The sequence below is a fragment of the Haliotis asinina genome, chromosome 2 (genome assembly GCF_037392515.1).
Source record: "Haliotis asinina isolate JCU_RB_2024 chromosome 2, JCU_Hal_asi_v2, whole genome shotgun sequence".
NCBI classification, from domain to species: domain Eukaryota; kingdom Metazoa; phylum Mollusca; class Gastropoda; order Lepetellida; family Haliotidae; genus Haliotis; species Haliotis asinina.
The window spans coordinates 93,506,497-93,529,414 of record NC_090281.1 but is presented as its reverse complement, the minus strand read 5'-3'; the positions used below and the strand labels follow the sequence as shown (position 1 = coordinate 93,529,414).

The 22,918-nt window shown below is 36.2% G+C and overlaps 1 protein-coding gene across 2 annotated transcripts in view; it reads right to left on the bottom strand.

The window, feature by feature from the left end:
* Positions 1-22,249, bottom strand: part of LOC137274617 (ATP-binding cassette sub-family C member 4-like) — a 52,728-nt gene extending 30,479 nt beyond the window's left edge. Inside the window, exon 1 of one of the 2 annotated variants that reach the window (XM_067807913.1) lies at positions 22,077-22,249. In XM_067807913.1, coding sequence (XP_067664014.1) covers positions 22,077-22,204 — 128 coding nt within the window. In that variant the 5' untranslated portion in view covers positions 22,205-22,249. Of the gene's footprint in view, positions 1-13,006; positions 13,348-22,076 lie in introns of those variants that run through there. The other variant, XM_067807914.1, reaches the window with a different exon arrangement.
* Positions 22,250-22,918: the final 669 nt, after the last annotated feature.

The window sequence follows — 22,918 nt, the reverse complement described above, 5'->3', positions numbered from 1 at the left end:
AGACATTGTTTTTTATCCAAAATCTTTAATTAGTACGTAAGTATGAGTTACTGACTTAACAATATCTTTATTCTTGTGGTCACTCACCATATTTTGCAAAAGTCAAGGACTAATTTCATTTCTGCAGAAAAAAATCAAAATCAATTTTGCAGACATAATGATGAATACAGACAGACATTGCTTAAAGTGGTTTAGTGCACAGGCAAACTGGGGTTGTGCAGCATAGAGAATACGACCAGTCTTCTTATATGCGTTTGAAGCGAGCAAAGGATGGCAACATACTTCACTTGCTTCGGTCTGAAAAATATTTTTCATGTCAAAATATAATAGTGCCACCATCACAAAGGTCTGACAATACAAAGATTTCTTCACTGGGTTGTGCTCTCAGATTTCCACCCCGATGTTGAATAATTACTCACATGAAATATGTTTCATTCAACATTTATGGGCAACTCAAAGTATATCAGATTGTTCTTCGCCTCCATTCTCCCCTGCCAGCATCTGGTTCAGTGGAGTGAAGGAACATGAAGGTATTATTCCATATGGAATACTTACCTCCCCTGGTTCATTCATCCACTGTGCCAGAAGTGTTTTTATGTAGAATAAATGTCACGAAAATTCTAGCAATAACAACGACAGATAAGACAAATAAACTCCAACAGGTTCATGATAAAATTAGGCAATATGTTATTTTGCTTTTATTTCTGCTTATTCTTGTTCCTTCATTCCACTGAGCCAGAAGCGGGCAGAGGTAACAGGGATAAAGAACGATCTGAATACCACAAGTGGCACTTAAAATATTGAATAACATATATCTAACATGAGTAATTATTTCAAATATGGGGTTGGATATCTGAGAGCACAACCAAGTAAGGAAATGGGAGTGTACCTTTAATGGTGACAATATTTTGAGATGTAAAATATTTTTTGTACAGAAGTGAGGAAAGTACACTGCCAACCTTTGCTCGCAATCCAGTATAAGAAGACTGGTCATATTCTCTATGGTGCGCACCCCCATTTGCACTACAGTTTGCCTGTATTTAGTGACATACATCATGTTGACTGCGTAGTATACACTTTGACCTAAGCAATGAAAACAAAAACATACAGCCATGTTCAGATTTGAGTCAGGCTTCCTGATTGTGAAGACAATGATTTGGATCAGACAGGCAGTTTCTTTGATTTGACTGGCTTGGTAACTTACAGTATCCCACTTCAAGTGTGGTTCACTCCATTGACACTAGTATGGTGGACTCATTTATCAAATCTTTCCTCATGAAGCTTGAAGTTAGCTGAACACGCTAACACAGCTAACAATTAAACAAAACATTATATGTGTTTTTTTCTTTGAATTTCTTGGGGCAGACGATAGGTATTACCTTTTTTATATTTATTTATAATACAACCTTTGAAATTTGCATGGGGGAATCACCATGAGGTGAATAGGAAGAAAGAACTCCTTACTTCACAAATCCAAGATGACCTCCAATTTTTCTTTCGAAGTTTCATAATCAGCCTAGGACTACTTATTGTCAGATTTATACAATTTTAAGCGTTCATTCTTGTGCTTGATATCATACAAAAATAAATTATACCATACAATATTTCAAATTGGTCAACAAGCTTTTTTATGAACAGCCTTTGGAAGAGCTGTTTGAGGTGAGGAGAGAGTGTTGTTAAATTAACAGCTTTGCAAAAATGTCACTTACACCACCTTACACTATCAAATAAAACATCTAAAATTGAAAAGAAAATGTTGAGTTATCCTGTAGACTCAACACTGTTTTCCCAACTTTCATACTTCCAGTCAGGGAGGTTCCACAGTACTTATAAATTCTACAGATACCGATTACAAATGTTCTTTGAGGGAGACCCACATTGGGTAAATTTGCAGTTTGCAGAATATAAATATTAGAGAAAGGCCACAATTCATTCTCGCACCTTTAAGCCATGACAAATCAAACAAAACAAACAGCTCTTGTCCCAAATAATCTGTTGTTGGGAGACAATTGCCATGCTTATCTACAATTACAGAATTTGCACTTGATGTCAGGAATTTCAGACTTGAGCAAGGCAAAGGAATTCATGAAACTTCAGAATACAAACCAATTTTGAAATGGAAGATTTTCTTGAAAATTCCAGTCCAAACTATATCAGAGGCCATGCAGCAGAGACAACATGTTGTACTCAGAACTGTTTGAATGACATTCTGGACATTGGTGGGTAAACAACAAAGCTTTCAAAGTCTTGTTTCCTCCATAGAGTGTTGCTTTGATTTTGGTGCTTACACTTTGTGAAGTGAATTAAAAAACATCCACAGCTGGATGGCAGTGTTTGAATTTTCACCTCTCTTGACAATGTTAACTGTGGTTACATGAAACAATATTCTTCAACTTCAAAAGGGTAATACACATTGCTTCTGTCTAGTTTTGAAGTAATGTTTTACTTACTAATTTAGATGAATGGATTAGCTGCCGATAGATACCTGTAGACATTCCGCAAAAGAGATATTATTCACTCAGGCAATATTTGGGTTTGGATTTAAAAAAAAAATAAATATGGATGCATTATACAAGGAGAAAGTACTGATTTGTTAAAGACTGTGAACTGAAAAGACAGCAAGTTGGCCATTTCCTGTCCAAATAAAGATATTGTAATTATAGAACTTCTAGTTTTTATGGGGACACTATGACGCATCAAGATTGTCCCACCCTACTTCCTTTGTACATTTCGTCTCAAATGTTGAACTGATTCTGTAGAAAACAAAAGCTTGTTTTGCTGGGTCAAACAACTGACTCAAATCTAGGTCTCCATTAAAAAGCATTTTGTAGAACCTATTCTTTACGTATTCTAGTTTACAAACTGCAAATAGTAAATGTTGTTCATTGTCAAGGATACAAAGCGTGTTATGTTATTCCAATTCAGCAGTCATATTCGCCTTGTATGTGGTTCCAAAGTTTAGCAGAGCATTATCTAGGGTTACCGTCATCTACTCCCAAAATGTGGTACATTTTTTGCAATATTCTGAGTCAGAAGCAAACCAACCAATCACCAGCTAGGACCTACCATCAGTGTCTTGGTTGACACCCCAGGGTAGCCAGCTCAGACATTGGTCTTTGCAGGAGTAACTTAACTCAGCACAGTGTGTCATCAGACCATTTTATTTTTTAGCAACCGTTCTCAACAATCCTTCTCTCCCTAAAACATATCACTGCTTGATAAAGGAAAACATGCCCTTAAACAACACATACCTCTTGCCAAATAACAATAATTGTCACTCTGTGAATTGACTTCTCAAATTATTTATGTGTCAAACAACATAAAGATCTGAACCAAAACATATTTAAGTAAAACCACCCACAAACTTTGACACCATGTCAGTTTGTCACTAACATTATGTAATTACACACAAAAACCTACAGCCCTACATTTGAAGCAATGAGAATTGTTCAAGTGCACGACTGAAGGCCAAGCAAGGAAGAAGGCCAACAGAATCTTTAAATATAGGTATTTGTCAAATGTCCGCAGGTCGCTTGAGTGGAGGACTCTCATGAGGCCATATGAACTAAGTAAATCCAGTGCATGGATGGTGATGTTTGTGTGCAGTGCGAGACCGCAGCTAGCCATGGTGAGCTGCCTGACACACAGAATACACACATCACAATACTTACGTTATGTCGCACTTGCTGACTTATACAAATACTAAACATCTACCATAGGTTACTGAAATAGGGGAACATTTGTCAAAACCTTTGATAAGTCACTATGTTTGTTGAGAGGTGTGCACAAAATAATTCAAGACATGCTTTTTGTACAAGTGAAGAAATGAAGAATCCTGTTTCGATAAAAACGGTTACATATTTGCACTTTTCAGACTTTTTTTGTGATTGAAAAAGATCAAGGTTTTATTCATTATTGGGAACTTTTTTCAAAAAGGTTATAACAACTTCTCAAATCTGTGATAACTTGCTATTGAGTGAGTTGTGTTACCCATCGCTTGTAGCAATATTCCAGCAATATCAAGCGAGTGAATGAGTTTTATTTTACGCCGCACTCAGCAGTATTCCAGCTATATGGCAGTGGTCTGTAAATAATCAAGTCTGGACCAGACAATCCAGTGATCAACAACATGAGCAACTCCGCAATTGGGAACCGATGACATGTGTCACCTTTTGTGGCAAGCATGGGTTGCTGAAGGTCTGTTCTACCCCAGCAATATCAAGGTGGGGGACACCAGAAACAGGCTTCACACATTGTAACCATTGTGGAATCAGCATCACTAACGAACACCTTAACCATTACTCTTACCCACTGCCCCTAAACTGATACTGTCAGTGACATCAGGAATATATCAACAGAGACTCATGGTTGTCTTTAAATGACATTAAATGAGCAAGATATAATAATAAGTCATAGTTTAAGGTTGTTGATATGGTCTAACTGTGCAGAAATTACTGCAGAAAAACTGGGTGTATTAATAGATACTCGCTGCTACAGTTTCCTGTGAGCAGTCAGTGTCTTCCAGAAGTATTTGAGCTGTGTTTTAACTACTACAATAATAATATACTCTGGATGCAAGTTCTCTCTACCTTTTCCTTGAATATATGCACCAACAGTCCACACCTATGTCATATAAACAGATGAAGACTGGAAGTCATTGCTTATAAACACTGAATTGAGTGAGTGAGTGAGTGAGTGAGTGAGTGAGTGAGTGAGTGAGTGAGTGAGTGAGAGTGAGTGAGTGAGTGAGTGAGTGAGTGAGTGAGAGAGAGAGTACCATTAAACTACCCCACTGCCTCTCAGGATCAGATCATACATACTGTCACTGCTACAGAAGTCAACAGATTCCATCATGGTCACACTAGTAAGTTGACAGGACAATGGGGACAGAGACAAGCAAAGTCCAGGGATAGATGTTAAACAGGTGGCCATACAGAGTATGACATTCCTCCAGACAGTCAGCCGTCAGGTCTTGTGACAGGTCAGCAAGTAGACGATGTCACTTCAGGAAGTAGATGAAGTCAGGGATAGCCATCAAGTCACTGGACACACCTGTCATTGTTAGCTGGGGATAACAAGCTTGGACTGTCACAACACTTACTGTATCTGTTAAACAGTACTTCCTTGTACTCCCAGTAATTGTGTCATCAGCATTGAAGAAGCTGGTGAGCAAATACAGAAGTTTTATTGATAACACTGACACTTTATCGATTCACAGAGCAACATCTCATTGTCAGTTCCTACATTGTTATCAAGCTAGGATCTACATCAAAATGTAACTTAATGCAAATAACAAGAAATTATTATTCAGAGGTTGCATACTTCCTTGACGATACAAGAATCTGTATCAAAACATATCCTTCAATATTCCTTGTCATTCCTCTATAACAGGCTCAGTGAGTTTTACACCACATCAAACTATATTCCAACACACTCATGACTCACAAGCACAGCACTTTACAACTATATTTTTCCATGTTAGCTTCAAACCCAGGTTTGTTGTTCAAAAAACAAACACTATAACCACTTGGCTATCAGAGACAGTTTTGTGTGGAGAGGTGACCACCAGTTATGCAAGTTAGAGACATTTACCACTTAATGAAACACACAAGGACCAGCATGGTGCAGGCAAACCAATCTGGGATTCAAACAAAATCACAGGGTCCTGGCTTGTAGAATAGGTGCAACGAGCATGAATTTAACAGAAAATATATAAAATCAAATCCAGTAAGATCAGCTAATCTGAAACATAACCCAACTGTATTCACTGTTTCCTAGTATCTTAAGGAAAATGGTGTCAAATGGTTTCACGGATTTGTCACAACATGGAACTTGACTTCATTTAATGAAGGAGTGTCTATCAATATTTCAGTAAATATCCATTTCCCACATATTCAAGTTATTACAATTACAAACATAACTAACTGCAGTGTAGACTCATCTACAACCAGTACAGCCAATATCTACAACCAAATAATTCATTAGCATTCATAAATCATTTGACCCGTGAAGGTCTGCATGCTTGCCACAAGAGGCGACTATGCTTGTCGTAAGAGGTGACTAACAGGATCGGGTGGTCAGGCTCACTGATGTGGTTGACATATCATCAGTTTGCAATTGTGCGGACCAATGCTCATGCTGTTGATCACTGAATTGTCTGGTCCAGACTCGACTATTTACAAACCGCCACTAGATAACAGGAATATTGCCAAGTGTAACATAGAACTAAACTCACTCACTCACTCTGAAATCATTTTGTCTGAAATTTTCTTAGTACAATGTCTCATGTCTGCTTCTAAGTAAGAGAACGACTATGTGAATGTCTTCAGTGAATACTTCATCAACACTGGTCATGGGAGACCATTCTCCCATGTTGTGAATCAAACCTTGCCATTGAACATGACATGCTAACACTTTTACTGCTTGGCTACACTGTCATTCTGAAAACAAGACAAGTTGTAATGAAACATGTTTTCTGACTTAAACTTAAATCTCACTGAACACCAAAGATTCATTTCAATTCCTGTATGCCATTAACATTTTAAATGCACAAAGAATAAACAAAACTCTGTATGATGCTTTTATGGTCATAAAAGGAAAATTCTGTCAAAGGAAAATAAGAAGCTTAGAAAAAACATAACATACCATTCATCATGTGAATCTATTCACAGCGACTTCAGATAAGCCACAGACTAGGTGGGACAGTCATTATAAAAACTTAAGCCACAAGTGATGCCAAAGCTGAAACATGTTTGTTCTGAGTCACACAACAAATTGCCTAGCAGACTAAGCCATGATGCAGCCATGACAAGAGAAGAAAACACCTTCCTCATGTTTATACAAACACTTTTTTCTAAAACACGTGAAAACAGAGTATTTCTAATCTCAGTCAAATTTGATCACAGCTTTTGTTACAGTAGGTGGAGAACGGGATTGGGGTGTGTGCATTCATTGTAGAATTTAGAATTTGAACCTTTTCTAACTTTCTTAAGAAATATACAAAACTTAAAGTTTTGAATGGTAATACAAATGTGATTGTACTGTTTATGTGAAAACTTTTGTTTATATAAACATTTCAGATATTAGCCACAACGGCATCATTGTCTGTATTGTTATTCTTTCAAATATCTACAACAATCCACTTAACAAGCTAAGATATTATTCTTGAATGTTCATTATTGCAAATTAGTATTTATACATTTCACAATGTGGTTTTACATTGTCAGAAAGTATCCTACCACTTCCGATAAATGAAAATGAATTAATTTTTCCACCAATCAAATCATCAAATAAAAAACAAGTGGGCTCAAAACATTCCCTTGAACCAGACCTATTTCTGCCATTCCTGTTGTCCCTTTACACAGTAAGCTTCAGCAACAAACAATGCAAGAAATCAATCTTTTTAGGGCTATGCCTGTGTTCAACTTTACTTTCCTCTGTGTTTGGCTTAAAGACCTGGGGCTGAAACAGTACACCGATCAAACATGCAAATACTGGCCAACCTTAAGCCACATCTTTAGCTGCTAACAGACCCAACACAGTTTTTTTTCAATTTTCTTTTTATTCCACAGCTTTGAATTGACTTTTAATTAATCACATCAAGAGAAGAATGTTCATAATGTTCAAAGTGTTTCAGTAGTCTTCATTGTCCTTTTGTTATAGTGAAAACATATGTTTTTTCTTTTTGACACACCCATTATATCTGCTCTCTTCAAAATTCACTTTTTCAAAAGAAATATAAGCTACAAAAAGGACCAATAACAAGAGACCAAATTTTTTATCAGACAAAACACAACGAACTCAATAAAATATGTTGGACACAAATTTGCAACATTCAGATAATTCACCATTTTATAAATTATTTTGGATGAAGATGGTAAACATGCAGTAGTAATTTTCAAACTGTCTCCCGAGTATTGTGCAAGGTCATGACAGTTTATTACTTGGAAAATGCTGAGAGCATGTCAAATATCAAAACCTTGGGACCTTAGGACCATGCTATACATCTCCATATTGATAACACTGAATTCCTTGACTTAAAAACAGATAAATCAATATGAATAAACAACACAGTAGAAGGTTGCATCTGGTGAAACCAGTGTGAATTTCAACAGCACACTCAAAACAAAGCCCGGCTGGGTTCTTCAGCCACTCATATGTTACCTTTTTAAAATAATTTGCCTTCATTTCTTTATCAAATCTATTCACAGGTTTCAATGTTGCCAAGACAAACGCCAGAGAAGAAAGATACACCTGATAGTGAACCTATATGGTAGAATAATGCCATGGACAAAAATACAAAAGGATTTTAAAATTATCAGTATCAAAGTTTTGGATTTGGAACTCATCAATAATACTCATTTTCAAGATAAAGATACACTAATCTGCATGTATTGCATTTGTAATGATGACTTTGCACTTTTTGGTGATTAGAATGTTTGCCTGATGTGACCTCCTTTGAAGGCATCTTGACATCATCACTCTGAGATGGGCTACAAAGGAAGAATACACTTCTTTTTATCTCTGTATAACATCGGAGGAAAAGTTCTGATGACATTCAATCAAGATTTCAAAGTGAGTGAAACACTGACATGTAAGGCGTGAGGTATGACAGGCTGTCCTTGAGTAATCTTGGACATCATTTATTCTAAGTTGTGAGGGGCTACTCCACATACACATACACGACACTAAGAAATCTAAAGGCCACCAAATTATATTCATATTTTTACAGATAACCTGTCATAACATGACAAATTATTATGAGAAACTAAAAAATGATGCAATCCCTTCCATTTTTTTAGACGCATATTACCTATAGACTCCACATGGAACAAGATCATGGTGGAGTTTCACACACTATTCCAAATTATTTCATGTGTGCATGTGTGGATAGCCATAACCTACAACTCCCAATCCCAACACTATGAACACATGGCATTCAGACTGCAACTAAAACAAAACCTCACTCAATGAAATATATTTACATTGGCAGCTATTTAATGCTCATCTTTGTGTCAGTCAACAAACATGTAGAGTCAGTTACTCTGTTCATCGAGTACATACACTGGTGTGTCCTTATGTTGACAGGATTTCTTTCAAACATCTATCATCTGCCCTGTGATAAAAAACCTGCATCAACTGCAGATCTTCATTCACAGACAGGGCCCAACAAATGCAGCAGGATAGTCAATAATGGCAGTGAGCAATTATTTGCTTATTAATCACATATCAAACATACTCGTTTTATCACAGTGAAAATAAGACATCAGCTCTGCCAAATTTCAAAATAAAAATGGGAAGTCAGCCAAGCTCAAGAATCCTGAATGAATGTTCCTGTATTTTGGGGATTCTAATGTTCTCCACTGCTGTAGTAGGAGTCCCTCTGTGTCCCACAAAAAGTTCTTACCCAACAATCGTACAATGCATTTCCATTGCATGTTTAAATTCACTGCCAAATTTTAAATTACTACTTGTTTATTGAAAATAAAAGATGGCATACATTCATTGGTTTGAATCTCCTTAGGCTTTCCAAAGCTGAAACAATCCCAATATCCTGTGTTTTTAATGTGAGTGAGTGATTTGGGTTTTATGCCACTTTTAGCAATGTTCCAGCAGTATCATGGCGGCAGACGCAAGAAATGGGTTTCATACATTGTGCCAGTGTGGGGAATTGAACACAGGTGTTTGGCATTACAAGCGTAATATATAATGTGATTAACTTGGCTAAAAGGTGGGTGATAATGATGTATGATCTTGTGGGACAAAGTACCCAACTGGCAATGACCACAGCTCAACCACTGGATTCTCTGTTAAACACTCACGGTCTTGGTAGAGTCACTGGGAAATAACTGGTATATAACTTTGTTAAAGGTGTTGTATCAGAGTTGTGGGGTAGCCTTGTGGTTAAAGCATTTGCTTGCCACACTGAAGATCTGGGTTCAATTCCTCATACAGGTGTATGTTTGAAGCCAATAACTGGTGTCCCCGCTGTAATATTGCTGGAATATTGCTAAAAGAGGTGTAAAACGAAAGGTACTCACTACTTCCCTGTGACAAGGGAAGTCACTCAATCTCAAATGGATGAAAGAGTGAATGTTGTTTTGTGCTGGTATCTCCAATAGTCCAGCTATGTCAGCATTAGAAAAGTCAAACGTTGGGCAAGTAAATCAGTGACTGATCACATGACCATTAACCCACATAGTAGGAAGTTAGAACACACATTTACTTTTACACTCTTAGCTCTATCCCACTACAGGTTACACAAGAAATGGGCTTCACACATTGTAGGGAATGAAACCCAGGTCTTCGTGAACCTTGCTTGAACCACTGGGCTACCCCACCACCCAATCAAATAGCCAGGTACACTGAACCAGGTCAGGCAACACAACAACCCAGTTCTTCAATCAGCCCAGAAAAGGTATGGGTCATTTCTTATATGGAAATCCCAAATGCATAAATACCTAGCCATTTTCATAATAATCTTGACTGCAGGCTTTCACAGTACACTCACAAAATACTGATGATTGTTCTCAATGTAATATTTATAAAATGAACACTTACACTAGTTTTAGGTGGCAAAATGGACGTCTTTACTGTCTCACATCACATTCTTCACAATAAGTCATTTACATCATTATGGATGCACTCCATGCATCCATGCATCCATGCATCCATGCACATGATAATGAGATATGAGAATTTGTCAAAGTGAAAAATAGAGATATTTTATTTGTTCTCCATGTTAATGAGGAACGATAACCCAGCATTCATGATGCCAGTTTCAACTGTCTTGCACATTCATGTCTTGTATGCAGTTTTCTCCAATGGTAAACTTTTAAATGCGTAGAAGCCAAAACAAATAAAAGGTATATTTGGTTGGTCTCCACTGGCTAATATCAAAAATTCTCCAGTCTGTAAACCTATTTCATAATTTAACATCACTTTGGTAATAATATCAGTTTCTTTCCATTGTTGATATCTGAGACCAACATTTTACTACGTGGGTATTACACCTAATATTTGTACAATATGATACTGACTTATCAATTCTATGGTGTTGCACCTGATATTTGAAAGATATGATACCAACCTTTCACATATCATTTCACTTATCAATATTTGATAGGAGAGCAGGATTTTTTTACTTGTAAATATTGTCCTTTAAGACAATAATGTTTAACAATCCAATGTGTATTTAAAGCACTTCCTGAAAATACTGACCTAACAATGAAACTTCATACTCTACTTGAACATAAATACATACATATTAGGACCAGTTATTGTAATAAGTGTGATATATTACTTCAAGTATTCTCTATACTGTTTGTGAACGAACAGTACTTGTGTTCCTAAAATATTCAAAACTTCATACTTATGTTGTATACTGATTCTCAAGACTATTGTCCATCGAATCCCTACTCCCAATAGGTGCTGTGACCTGTCCTAGAGACTATTTGTTCCACTGCATGTGTTGAAAGTCCAAGTTTACCAATGTGCTACCAGTACACTGGTACGTTATGTAACCTAGTTTAAGTTACTCTTTTGTGTGAATGAAGACGATACATCGACTAGCTACACAACAGCAACAACATTTCTTGTCACACAGAAATATAACAAGAAAATAGTCAGGCAATTTACTATTTAAATGAGCTTGCTTTGAAATCAACAAAATATAAGTGTGAAGATTACAATGAAAGAAGAATAAATATTCAAGTTTAATTTAAGTTTAATAATTTAAGTTCTAAAATGAGCATCAGTCCATAAAATAATATAAACTATCAATCAAAGTTGATAATAGATAAAGGAATTCTAATGTTAGAAAACTTCATTTTAATCTCCTAGAAATATTATTTATGAATGCTTTGTTATACTTACATGTCCTCAAAAACATTATTACAACATGATCTAGTTTATGGATGAAAGACTTTATTTCAAAATCATGATCAAGACAGACCAACAGCTGGTCTCTGAAATGAACATATTTGACAGAAAATATATGTTTTTAAATTAGAATACTAAATACAAGAAAAAGGAGCCCAGGGCCTTTCTTCATTTTAGATGTGCCACATTTTCCAATTTTCCAGACTTGCATAGGCTTTCTAGGACATATTTGCTTCAGGGTCTGTGTGTCAGACTAAGCTCAAAAGTACCTTTGTCTTTTCAATTTTAGAATAATCTTTTTTGTTAAATATTTCTATAAATATGACTCCTGAAGGAACAGATACAGAATCATACTACATCTTGGAATGACAAGGCTTTATGGATGATCATCTTCTTTATCAACAAAGAAGCTAATAATAGCTAGACTTGTCATTCCTATTACTGACACCTTCTAGAATACCTCTCAAACAGTTCATATTACAAATTATTTTTTCTCAATATTTCTAGAATATATGACTGTGAACTTGTTAGGCATATCAGGCACTCAAAGATGGACAGATTTCAACTCTATTTCACACTACCAAGACCAGTGCGTGCAGTATGGGCGTTCAAGATGCACAGAATGTAGAGATTACATAACATGACAAGCAGAGGAAACAGCTGGACACAGAGCATCAGTACATAACAAAAACAAGGAAATGGGCTGCTAAATAGTCCAGACACCTCACTATCATCAAGAGACATAAGTCAGGAGGTTTATGTCTCTGAAATCTCATAAATAACAGGTTTTGTGGGAAAGGTAAGTTGTGTGTATTATAATCATGATACATATAATAAGTAAATAACAATTTCACAGACCCATAATGATTTATGAAAATATACAACTATATATCAGACAATGGCAGATATATTTACCTTATCACAGCTCATACGTTACATGTACACAAATCACACAGAACAACAAATTACAAACATATGAGTCACTAATTTCTCAAGAAATATTCATCTCCATTCAACTAAGTCTTGTTAAAGTCTTCAAACCTTAATTAGAATAATACAAGTTTCTGCCGATTAACCTTGACATAGCTTGTGATATTCTTCAAGAAGAAATACAAAACTGAAGTACCTGTGCATCTGTGCTTCCTGCTATCCCAGACACTACGGCTGTTATATTCCATCCACTGGTCAACCAGATGGTCAAGTGGTTAATCAAGTCACTAGTAACCACTCAACTACTTTTTGTCATTTGAACGATGTTGGATGATGACCACACGTCAACTTCCCCAACCAGTCACACATACAAGTCTGACAAACTGTGACTCAACGACAGCGATCATCGTAGCTTCCATCTGCTGGCTCGTGAAGCAGACATTTGCGTCGAGGACTTGTGTTGCGCTGGCAAAGACAAACACCTTGCTAAACACCCAAATCCTCGCATCCGACTGTGCCCTAAGCCTAGATGTGAGTGTACAACGATGTGTCCTGCTCTCTCATAGCTGCACAACATTGTGCAACTGCAATTTCATTTTAACAAATTCAACTTCAGCATAAATATTTCAAAAAAGGAATTAGAAATTTAAGTGGAGTAATCCATGTTCTGACAAAGTGAGATCAGAGTAAACATTTAAATATGGGGAGGCTAAGGCTGTTTAAATTTCAAATTTTTGTCCCAATTTAGGTGTTATACTGAAGAGAGTGTATATTTGTTCTGTTCTCAGGATGTGTCAATAGTCTGTCCTCACCTAACTTGCTGCAACAATTTTCAAGATTATCTAATTATCAGAAAAAGTTGCTATAATCTGTCTAAAGTATTCAAACTAACACAAACATTTATAAAATTAAGCTTTTAAAAAATGTAAATCCTTTATACTGAAAAACAATTTCCGTAAAGAGATTATTCAGTCAGGTTCATCTAGACATTATTTTGTGGTATGGTCAGGTCTTTTATATTCTTCAGCATTTCCAAAGAAGTTCAAAATTCATCAAAAAACTTTGAGCTTAACAAAGACATGCATAATTTTAGGAAAAAAACAATTGTGCAAAAAGAATTTTTCTTTACAAAAATATCATATTTATCAATGAAAAGCAAATTCAAATATTTTAAGACAAGAAATATATAAAGCAAAATTATCTGGAAAGATATAAACAAAACTTTAGAAAGTAAGATACTCTTCAACAGACATTCATTTACTTATTACTTATTACATGTAATTGTATTACTTACACATTACACATTATATTAAAGTTATAAGAAACAAATGAAATATCCCTTTTCCCCTCAAACTATCCCCATGCTACAAGCTCTACATACAAGCTATCTTTCAAATGAACTCTAGCAAATTGTGTTTACAAATATGACAAATATACTTCTATTTTGAACCAATTTACCCACACTCTGAAGTAGTTTAGTTTGATATTACAAGATTCTAGCCATATCTTGTATTCAGCACATTGCAGAGTAAGACACAGTCCACAGGAAAGTGTTACACTTCACATAAGCGTGTTCCGGAAGGTCTACTTCTCTTTGATAACCTTACTTTCATAGCAAAGGACATGAGCAGATCACTGTTAACTTTCACAGTGAATTATGAAATATAGATTGATTTTAGAATTAAATTGAAGTCTCATCAGTTTTAATTATCTCTTTATTTAGTGATCAGTATGTTCCACATAAAACTGCTTGTTCACAAACTGAATGTTTTGTGGGTAAGATTTGAAAACAATCTGTTTCCCCTTATACTATTGCTATTTTGATATCTGTTCTTGTTGAAACATTTTGCTAACACATACACTAAAAATATACAAACACTTATTCAGATATCAGAATTTCTTTAATTCAAACTTTTCCTCCACCTGACAGGATGGCCAATCACATGTTTTTGTGGACAGAAAAAGATGGAGTGCTCCCCTCCATTTTCAACATATACTGGACATGCATGTAAAACACAGATGACACATAGGCAGTCTTGACTTAATGCCTCTTGATCTCAAATATTTGAACACAAATTGTTAAAAGTCCCAAAATCTAAAGATAAGAGTGTACATCTAAAATATTATTACCAACTTCTTTTCTCTTTCAGTGGAGAAAAGTATGCTACCAAGCTGCAAGGAACAATTTCACATACCAGAACAGGTTTTACAAGATGCTGGTTCTGTCTGAGTAATCATCCACCAAGAACAGTGAGAGATATACTCCCTACTGTTGCCTGCACTGACCAGCACACACATTATTTCACAAACCTCTTCATGAGAGTAAACATATTGCAATACTGCTTAGAAAATCATATAAATACACGTATTACATATGAGCAACAAAACTATAGTTGTTTATCTAGTTTGATTATTTAGAAAATCAGTCATATTTTGTGAATAATTTGCCATTTACAAGTCATGCACTTGACAGAATGTACAAAATCAAAACACACATAAAAACTACATACGGCTAATAATCAACAGAAAACGAAACTAAATATAATACAGGGTTTCAGCAACATTACAAGTTTTACAACTATCAAAGTAAACTTTCATGACAAGTTTTACAACTATCAAGTAAACTTTCATGACAAGTTTTACAACTATCAAAGTAAACTTTCATGACAAGTTTTACAACTATCAAAGTAAACTTTCATGACAAGTTTTACAACCATCAAAGTAAACTTTCATGACAAGTTTTACAACTATCAAAGTAAACTTTCATGAGCCAGTAAACAACTGCAGTACCATTCTACCTGCTCACCATTCAATCCTGACATGCCAATGTTGACTTCTTCCCACTTAAAATTGGTAAAGAAAAATGGTTTTATATCCACTTAGGCAATATCACAGTCATATCAAGACTGGGGACATACAAATTTGGCTTTATACATAGTGCCTATGTGAGAAAGTGTGCCCTGATTTAAGGTTCAATGAACTCTTAAGCACTTGGATACCCAACTTCCACAAGTATGAGTCAACCTCTCAACAAGTGGACAGACAGACAGACAGACAGAATTTATTCAATTTTTAAGGCCTCACAGGGAATTTGGTATTGGTTTATGCATGCATGGTAGCAATTACATGGAAATATGATAGTAACAAGGGGCTACTTGTGTATCTTTACTAAGGTATTTTCCAGTTTGTTTCATAGTATTTATATTTACAGTACACATCAGGGTTATGAACTTCTTGAGTGTTGGTTGATAGCATCTGTTATCAAGGAAGCAGAGTTGTATGGTATTCTTCCTCAATAAACAATAGCTACACAATCATTCTTCATATGAGGTACTGGAGTGTCTCCAACTTTCTATGGCTAGTCTCAAGTGGTCATAGTATAATGATACTTCAGTTAAAAGATGATATTTTTTCAACAATGAGTAATGACTTGTATTGAGAGTAATAACTGCATTTGGAAGATTCTGAAAGAGTAACAGCCAGTTCTCAGTCAGACAGTCTTCTAATCTTTGTTTAAAAGTATATATGAATGTTGTCTGTATCCCCAATCTCCTGGCTTATCCACACAAAGCCAAATCCATATTGAAAGAGTAGAGCCCTGATGTAACTAGCCCATGTCATTTTCCCACAATGATACAAGGACTCGAGCATGAGATATGCATGCTGCGGATGTCTGTTACCCTCCACATGAATAAGCCTGCACCAGTAGCTGACTGCTCTACATATGTAGTGATACTGACATGGGGTTGTTCTGCCACACTCGCCCAGAACCATAGTTTCACTGGTTTTGTTCAGCCTCAGATATTTTCTTCAGAAAATTGGAGTAGAACCTGTTCAATTACTTTACAATAAATAGTTCCCCATGTTTCTGCACCATAACATACTACAGAAGCAGAGATCGTATAATCTGTTATATGGTCTCTGATAGGAGTTATCATACTGTGGAATATTCTGAACAGCTCCTGTAAGTCTAAATATCCAAAAGTTTGCTGAAATCAGTTGAGTGAAAATAGAGCTTTAGTAGCTTGTGCTGTTTGGCATAGCTGAGATTTTTCCATGATAATTTTGATGTGAACAATGTTCCAAGATATTTCTAAACATTTACAATTTGGATTTGTTGACCTTTGAAAAAACACTTTTCAGTGTTTCTGAGAGGGCCTCCTTTCCTGAAGACAGTGATTTTAGTTTTATTCAGGTTTAACTTCATTCCTGTGGCATCACAAAATTCTACAACTACATTTATTTTTTCCTGTAACTGACAGGCAGAATCTGAAATAGCTGAAACATCATCTGCATGCACGTGGTCAGCAATATCCGGACAGTCAGACTTGAAGAATATACCTCTTCCACTGGTTTCATTAATTCTTGTCACAAGCTGATTCTTGAAGATGATGAATATCTGTGAGATTACTATACATCCTTGTCAGGTTCCAACAATGCAGTTGATATAATTTGACAGACCGTGGTCAGTTCTAACACAAGCTGATAAGTTAGAATACATTGATACTATAAGACTACAAAATTCACCCTTAATTCCAGTTTGTTGAGGATTTCGGAACAGTGGACACTGCATTCTGAACCACCCAAATTTTAACCCAAAAGCCCAAATCTCCACATGGATAATCCCTCATATTCACTAATCGCAATGAGAACAACTAAACCAAATCACCTATTTAAATCTCAACCTGAGAACTACACTGGTAATACCACCTTAACATTTAACAACAACACAAGCCATTCTCTGTCTGCAGGTTACACCACTCCCCAGCCCCCCAGATTAAGGAAGCAGGTCGTGTTGGGGTAACATGCAATTACTGCCAGTCGACATGGCTACGGAAGTGGATTTAGGACACTTTGATGTTGAGGCGGTGAAGATGTCTGTTAGGACTAGACTGTCACTGAAGGTAAAGATCACAGATACACTCACAGACAATCACCCAAAATTCGATGTTTTGTGGAAAGCTGTTTTTACTCAGTGACATCCTTCTAGCACAATGCTTTAAGACACATATCATTTGTAAGGATTGCTGGGTGGGTTTCCTGTCTTCAAGGGACAGAGGAAATCCAAGAAGAGGAAGTTGGATAAACTATCAACTGTTTGCACATTTTATTCATATTACAATTAACACTAAGTTTGCTTACATACAAAGTGAAAAATGTTATTTACAAGAGTGTTACGAAAAAAGGATGATCTGACTATCACTAGTATTAACTACTACCTATGCAGATTATAGGACATAAGATAGATGACTTGTTTGTCAGGTCCCTATGGAAACTTGGATCCATTATGTCAGACTAAAACCTGGATCACATATCGGGTAGAAACTTGATCGAGTGCATATTCCTCATAACAGTCTCCGGATTGTCTGGTCCAGATGTGAGGGGTTTTTTTTCAGGCTCACTTTTGTGGGACTAAACAACAACCAGCGATGATTACTAAACTACAACAACTACTGTTACTACTACAACTGTCCCCTGGCTAGTAACTATTCTGTCAGGCTGGGTGAGATATATTCATACCAGGCTGAATGTTTGGCGGAAAATGTAAGCATTTAGTCACACTTATTTTGACAGATGAAAAAGCTTTCGGAGACATGTTAACATTGCATAGCATCAGCCTCCATGCAAAAAGTTTACCACTGACTGGTCAATCCCAGCAAACAGACCAATCACGGGAGTGGCCAAATCCAGAAGGTATTTGTTGTGTTAGATATCCAAATGACTGAACTGAGTAAGTTTGGTTTACATCGCTTTTGGCACTACTCCAGCAATATCACAGCTGGGGACACCAGAAACGGGCTTCACACACTGCATCCACAAGGGAAATCAAACCCGGATCTTCGGTGTGATAAGCAAACCCTCTAACCACTTGACTACTCCACCACCCCTAATGACTTTAAGGTGAGGAGAACAGATGGAAATAAGAGAAAGAAATCTTTATTTGGATGCAAATTACTGATACAAGGAAGATGTATTACACTTGATGGAAGCTTTCTAAGGGTAATTCATTCCATTTAATCCTTCCTCATCATACAGCACTACAAAACTGATGCTTTTGTTGCTGGGGGGGGGGGGGTAAACACAGTATACTCTCCAACAGTCATAAGTCCAAAAGATGTGAAGTGTAAAGTAAATCTGTCAAAAGTAAAGACTTGCATATTACTACTCCCACATGTGTTTTACAAAATGGGGGCTATAAATTTTAAGATGGGATGCTTTGGAGGAATAAACACTATTAGTATTCCTGACAACACTAATCATTATCACACAAGTTCATACTCACCGTACATATCATAACGGGACATTTTTCTGGTTTTTAAATAAAATATTTCACACCCAATATGAAACAAAACATGTCATACAGAACATTTGAACGGACCATCCAGATGCAATAGATGAGAGAAAAAAATTTTCTTCTGTGTAAAAAAAATTGAAATGATCATAGGACTGTTTAACTTGTAATTCCAAAATAGTAAGTTCGCTGATTCCTGCTTGGAATGGCATTTCAGTTACATGAAAGCATGTCAACTTATGGCAGAGAAGCCCCAGATGAGACAGGTGCTGGCGAGACTAGAACATACTCAGGGCCAACATAAATCTCAACTGGCAGAAAGTGCTATGAAAAACAAAAAATTTAAATTCCAAGGGCATGAACATTTTCATTGTTGTGTAAAAAAAACCAGGTTGATCAATAAAGATATTACAATTTGGGAAGCATGGGATAAAATTTAAATAAATTAAATATTTCCCTACAAGAACACACAATCTTTCTGAAAAATGTTAAGCCCAAATCAATTTTATCCATCAAGGTCAAATGTTCTGATTGTAACAAAGATGAAAGCGTCTGGTTCCAAACAATGGGTTCGTGAGCTCTGTAATCAAAGGAATTCAGACAGTAGGCTCATTAACATTGACTCAGCAGGCATTGTTTAATGGTCATTAGACAATAGATTAACATCAGAACCACCTTTGTGAGGAGGACACAAATTTTCTTCTCGCTCTGTTTGTGTTAGGACATGGGCAAATTAGAGTCAGCATGTTTTGTTGTATCAAGAAGAAAGTTAATACCCCTGTCTTTCCCATCCCCATTAAACAACCCCCACCCCCTCCCCCCTCCCTCATTCCTACTTTTCAGCATTAAGAAATATCGTTTTCTTTCAGTCTTTGAAAATATGTTTAAATGTTTATGTTTGAGCATTGTGCATTGACTAAAATGCTGCCTTGAGTCCATTTTCCATACAGTACATGAGGTAGCCTAGTGGATAAGTGTTGGCTTGTCATGCAGGGAAGAGCCAGGGTTTGATTCCCCTCATGGGTACAGTATGTGAAGCCAATTTCTTGTGTCAACACCATATTGCTGGAATATTGATAAAAGCAGTGTATAAACTAAACTTACTCTCTCTTGTCACTTAATCCCCCTGCTTCTTTCAATTACAATTCCATACCTGAGATATCAGGAAAAAACATTGTGTTCTTGCACCAACTTTTCAATATGTATATTTTCACAGTTAATCTCAGATATTTATCAAAAAGATATTAATACCACATACCATGATGTCTGGAAAGATACTACAGGAAATATGAAAATATACTCGGGACAGAGCTGAAATTTTTTATCTGGTGTCTGTCATTACATCATCAAAAATTAAAAAGTGAATATTATAATATTTCCATGGTAATTTATTTCTTCTTCCGTTTTTCATATTCAGAGAAAATTTCATGTTTCACTTTCATATTTTGATGACATCTTACTCACAGTCATTTATTTCAAGCAAAATAATAAATTTAAAATATTGGTCCAAAATGTAGTTAGCATTTGGATAATCCGACTTCCTACTGTCGCCCTCCACTGTGATACAGTGTGTGTTTAACCAGTTGTAACCCCATCACAGGTGTGCCCACTCCACAGGTCGAGGGGGTCAGCAGCCAGCCCTGGACAGGGGTGACCCTAGTGGCCCATCTGTGTGGCTTCAGGTATTGTGTTGTTTGGATCCAGGACATCTTTGTACTAAGTGTTTAGCTAAAGAGGTTCAACATCTCTCTTAGTAAACAACACTTTGGGGCTCTGTAGGGGGTGCTCTGATGGATGGTTTTGTTAATTAGTTATTTTGAGCAAAATATGTGCACTGGTTTGTCATTTGTGAGAGAACCACCTACATGCAGATTGAAACTGTCACTTAAGAGGTTAATGAACGAATATACAAAAACTTAAAGAATTATTTAAAGTAGCTACTATGAATATTTTGTTATCTGTTACATTTAAACCTAATTTACATACCCAAGACTCCAGCTAAGGACTTTCAGTATTCATTAGCAGTAGCCAGACAATCCTTGACTCCAAGTGTAGAGATGGTTATTTTTGTTCATATTAATATATTTACAAAATAACGCCGGGAGTAACCAGTAATCTCAATAATCTGTTGACAGAGATTTCACCATGTGTAAAAGTCAAAATAGAGGTAAGAATTGTATAACAACTGTAAATCATCAATGACACCACGTGCTCATGGTAAGACAATCACTGAAAACTCGGACTTTAGTTTAACACCATTTTAGCAATATTTCAGCAATATGCCACCAATATCACTGTAGGGACACCAATAATGGGTTTAACATATTGTGGCCATTTGGGGAATCAAACCTGGGTCCTCAGCATGATGAGTGAACACCTTATCCGCCGGGTTAAAAACTGTGTGAAATGTCAGAACTACAGAGAAACTCTCAACCTGTCTAGTAATGAAGTAAGATACAGCATTTTTACTTCACATGCAGTGAATGAGTGAATGAGTATGATTTAACATCACACTTATTCTCTCACATATCATCAGCTTTAGTGAGTGAGTGAGAGGGTGTTTATTGCTTAATGATACATCAGCACCTCAGTACATTTTCAAGTAGACATTTACAATAGATGACACATTGTTCTGAACAGTGGAGCAATGTATCATCACATTGATCACCTCTACCTACAAATCAGTACTGATATCACCTAATATGAATGAGAAATATATATACTCATGGAAACAAATAAGGGAACACATGAAAAATACAGGTCTTCCTTCATTCTTTTCCAAGTTTCTTTGCAAGGTTTGCATTGCACTGTGGGTGAAATTCTGGAAATAAATAAAGAAACACTTTTACTTTCATATGTTCCCTATTTCAGTTCCATCAGTATACTACTCTATACTTTAGATTAATATATAAAAATTAGACAACAAAAAGGAGAAATGTAATTTTACAAACACCCCTTCTTGAACCCCACTCACCATGCAGATAGACCTGTTCCTCGTCCGAGGCCCTGGATGCTACAGGGTTTCTGATTGGTTGATGCTGACTTGCCCATCATTGTTTGGGAGGCATCCATACACTCATTAACCTCATCGTGACACCTCATTACAATATCCTGATGTCAAGTTTTTCAGCACAAACCTGTGAATTTCTGGAATGACAAAAAATGCAGACAGCCATATTGAGAAATTTACTATTTTTCACAGTAGACATGTCTCTGAATAGACTATGTTATGTTTTACAGTGGGATGGGTTTGGGCGCTGCTTACAGGTACAATGTGGTATTTTGTTTGTTAGCTTTAATGCCTTTCTGCTGCATTTTATAAAGTTTTCAGCTTCCTGGAATGGAAATTGTAACAAACTGATGATGTGGAACATGAACTTCATCCTCGGTGCAGTGTTTGTAAAGCTTGCTAATTGTGTTTAATCAGTATTGTGGGAATTGGAAAGCTGTTCATTAAATTTGTTTGCATCAAAAAATTGTAACCATTTTTAAGCACAGAGGTGTAGTGCTTTCATCATCAACTACTCAGTTGTCTTCTTATTTGACTGGGAGATGTTTTAACATCACTTTAAGCAGTTGTAATGTGCCAACTTAAAGGGAGGTAACCTATAGTGACATATATCCCAGATAACACTTTGATGAAACACATGGGTTTAACTTAAAGGGTAAATTTCATCCAACATGACTTAGGGTGAAAAGCACTGGTGCAATATACACACTCAACAGCAAAAGAAACGCAAGTTTCATAAAATGAAATTTCTTAAAAGAAAGCATTCTTCTATTTAAAAACTTCACTAAATGCCAGAGTTGCGTTTC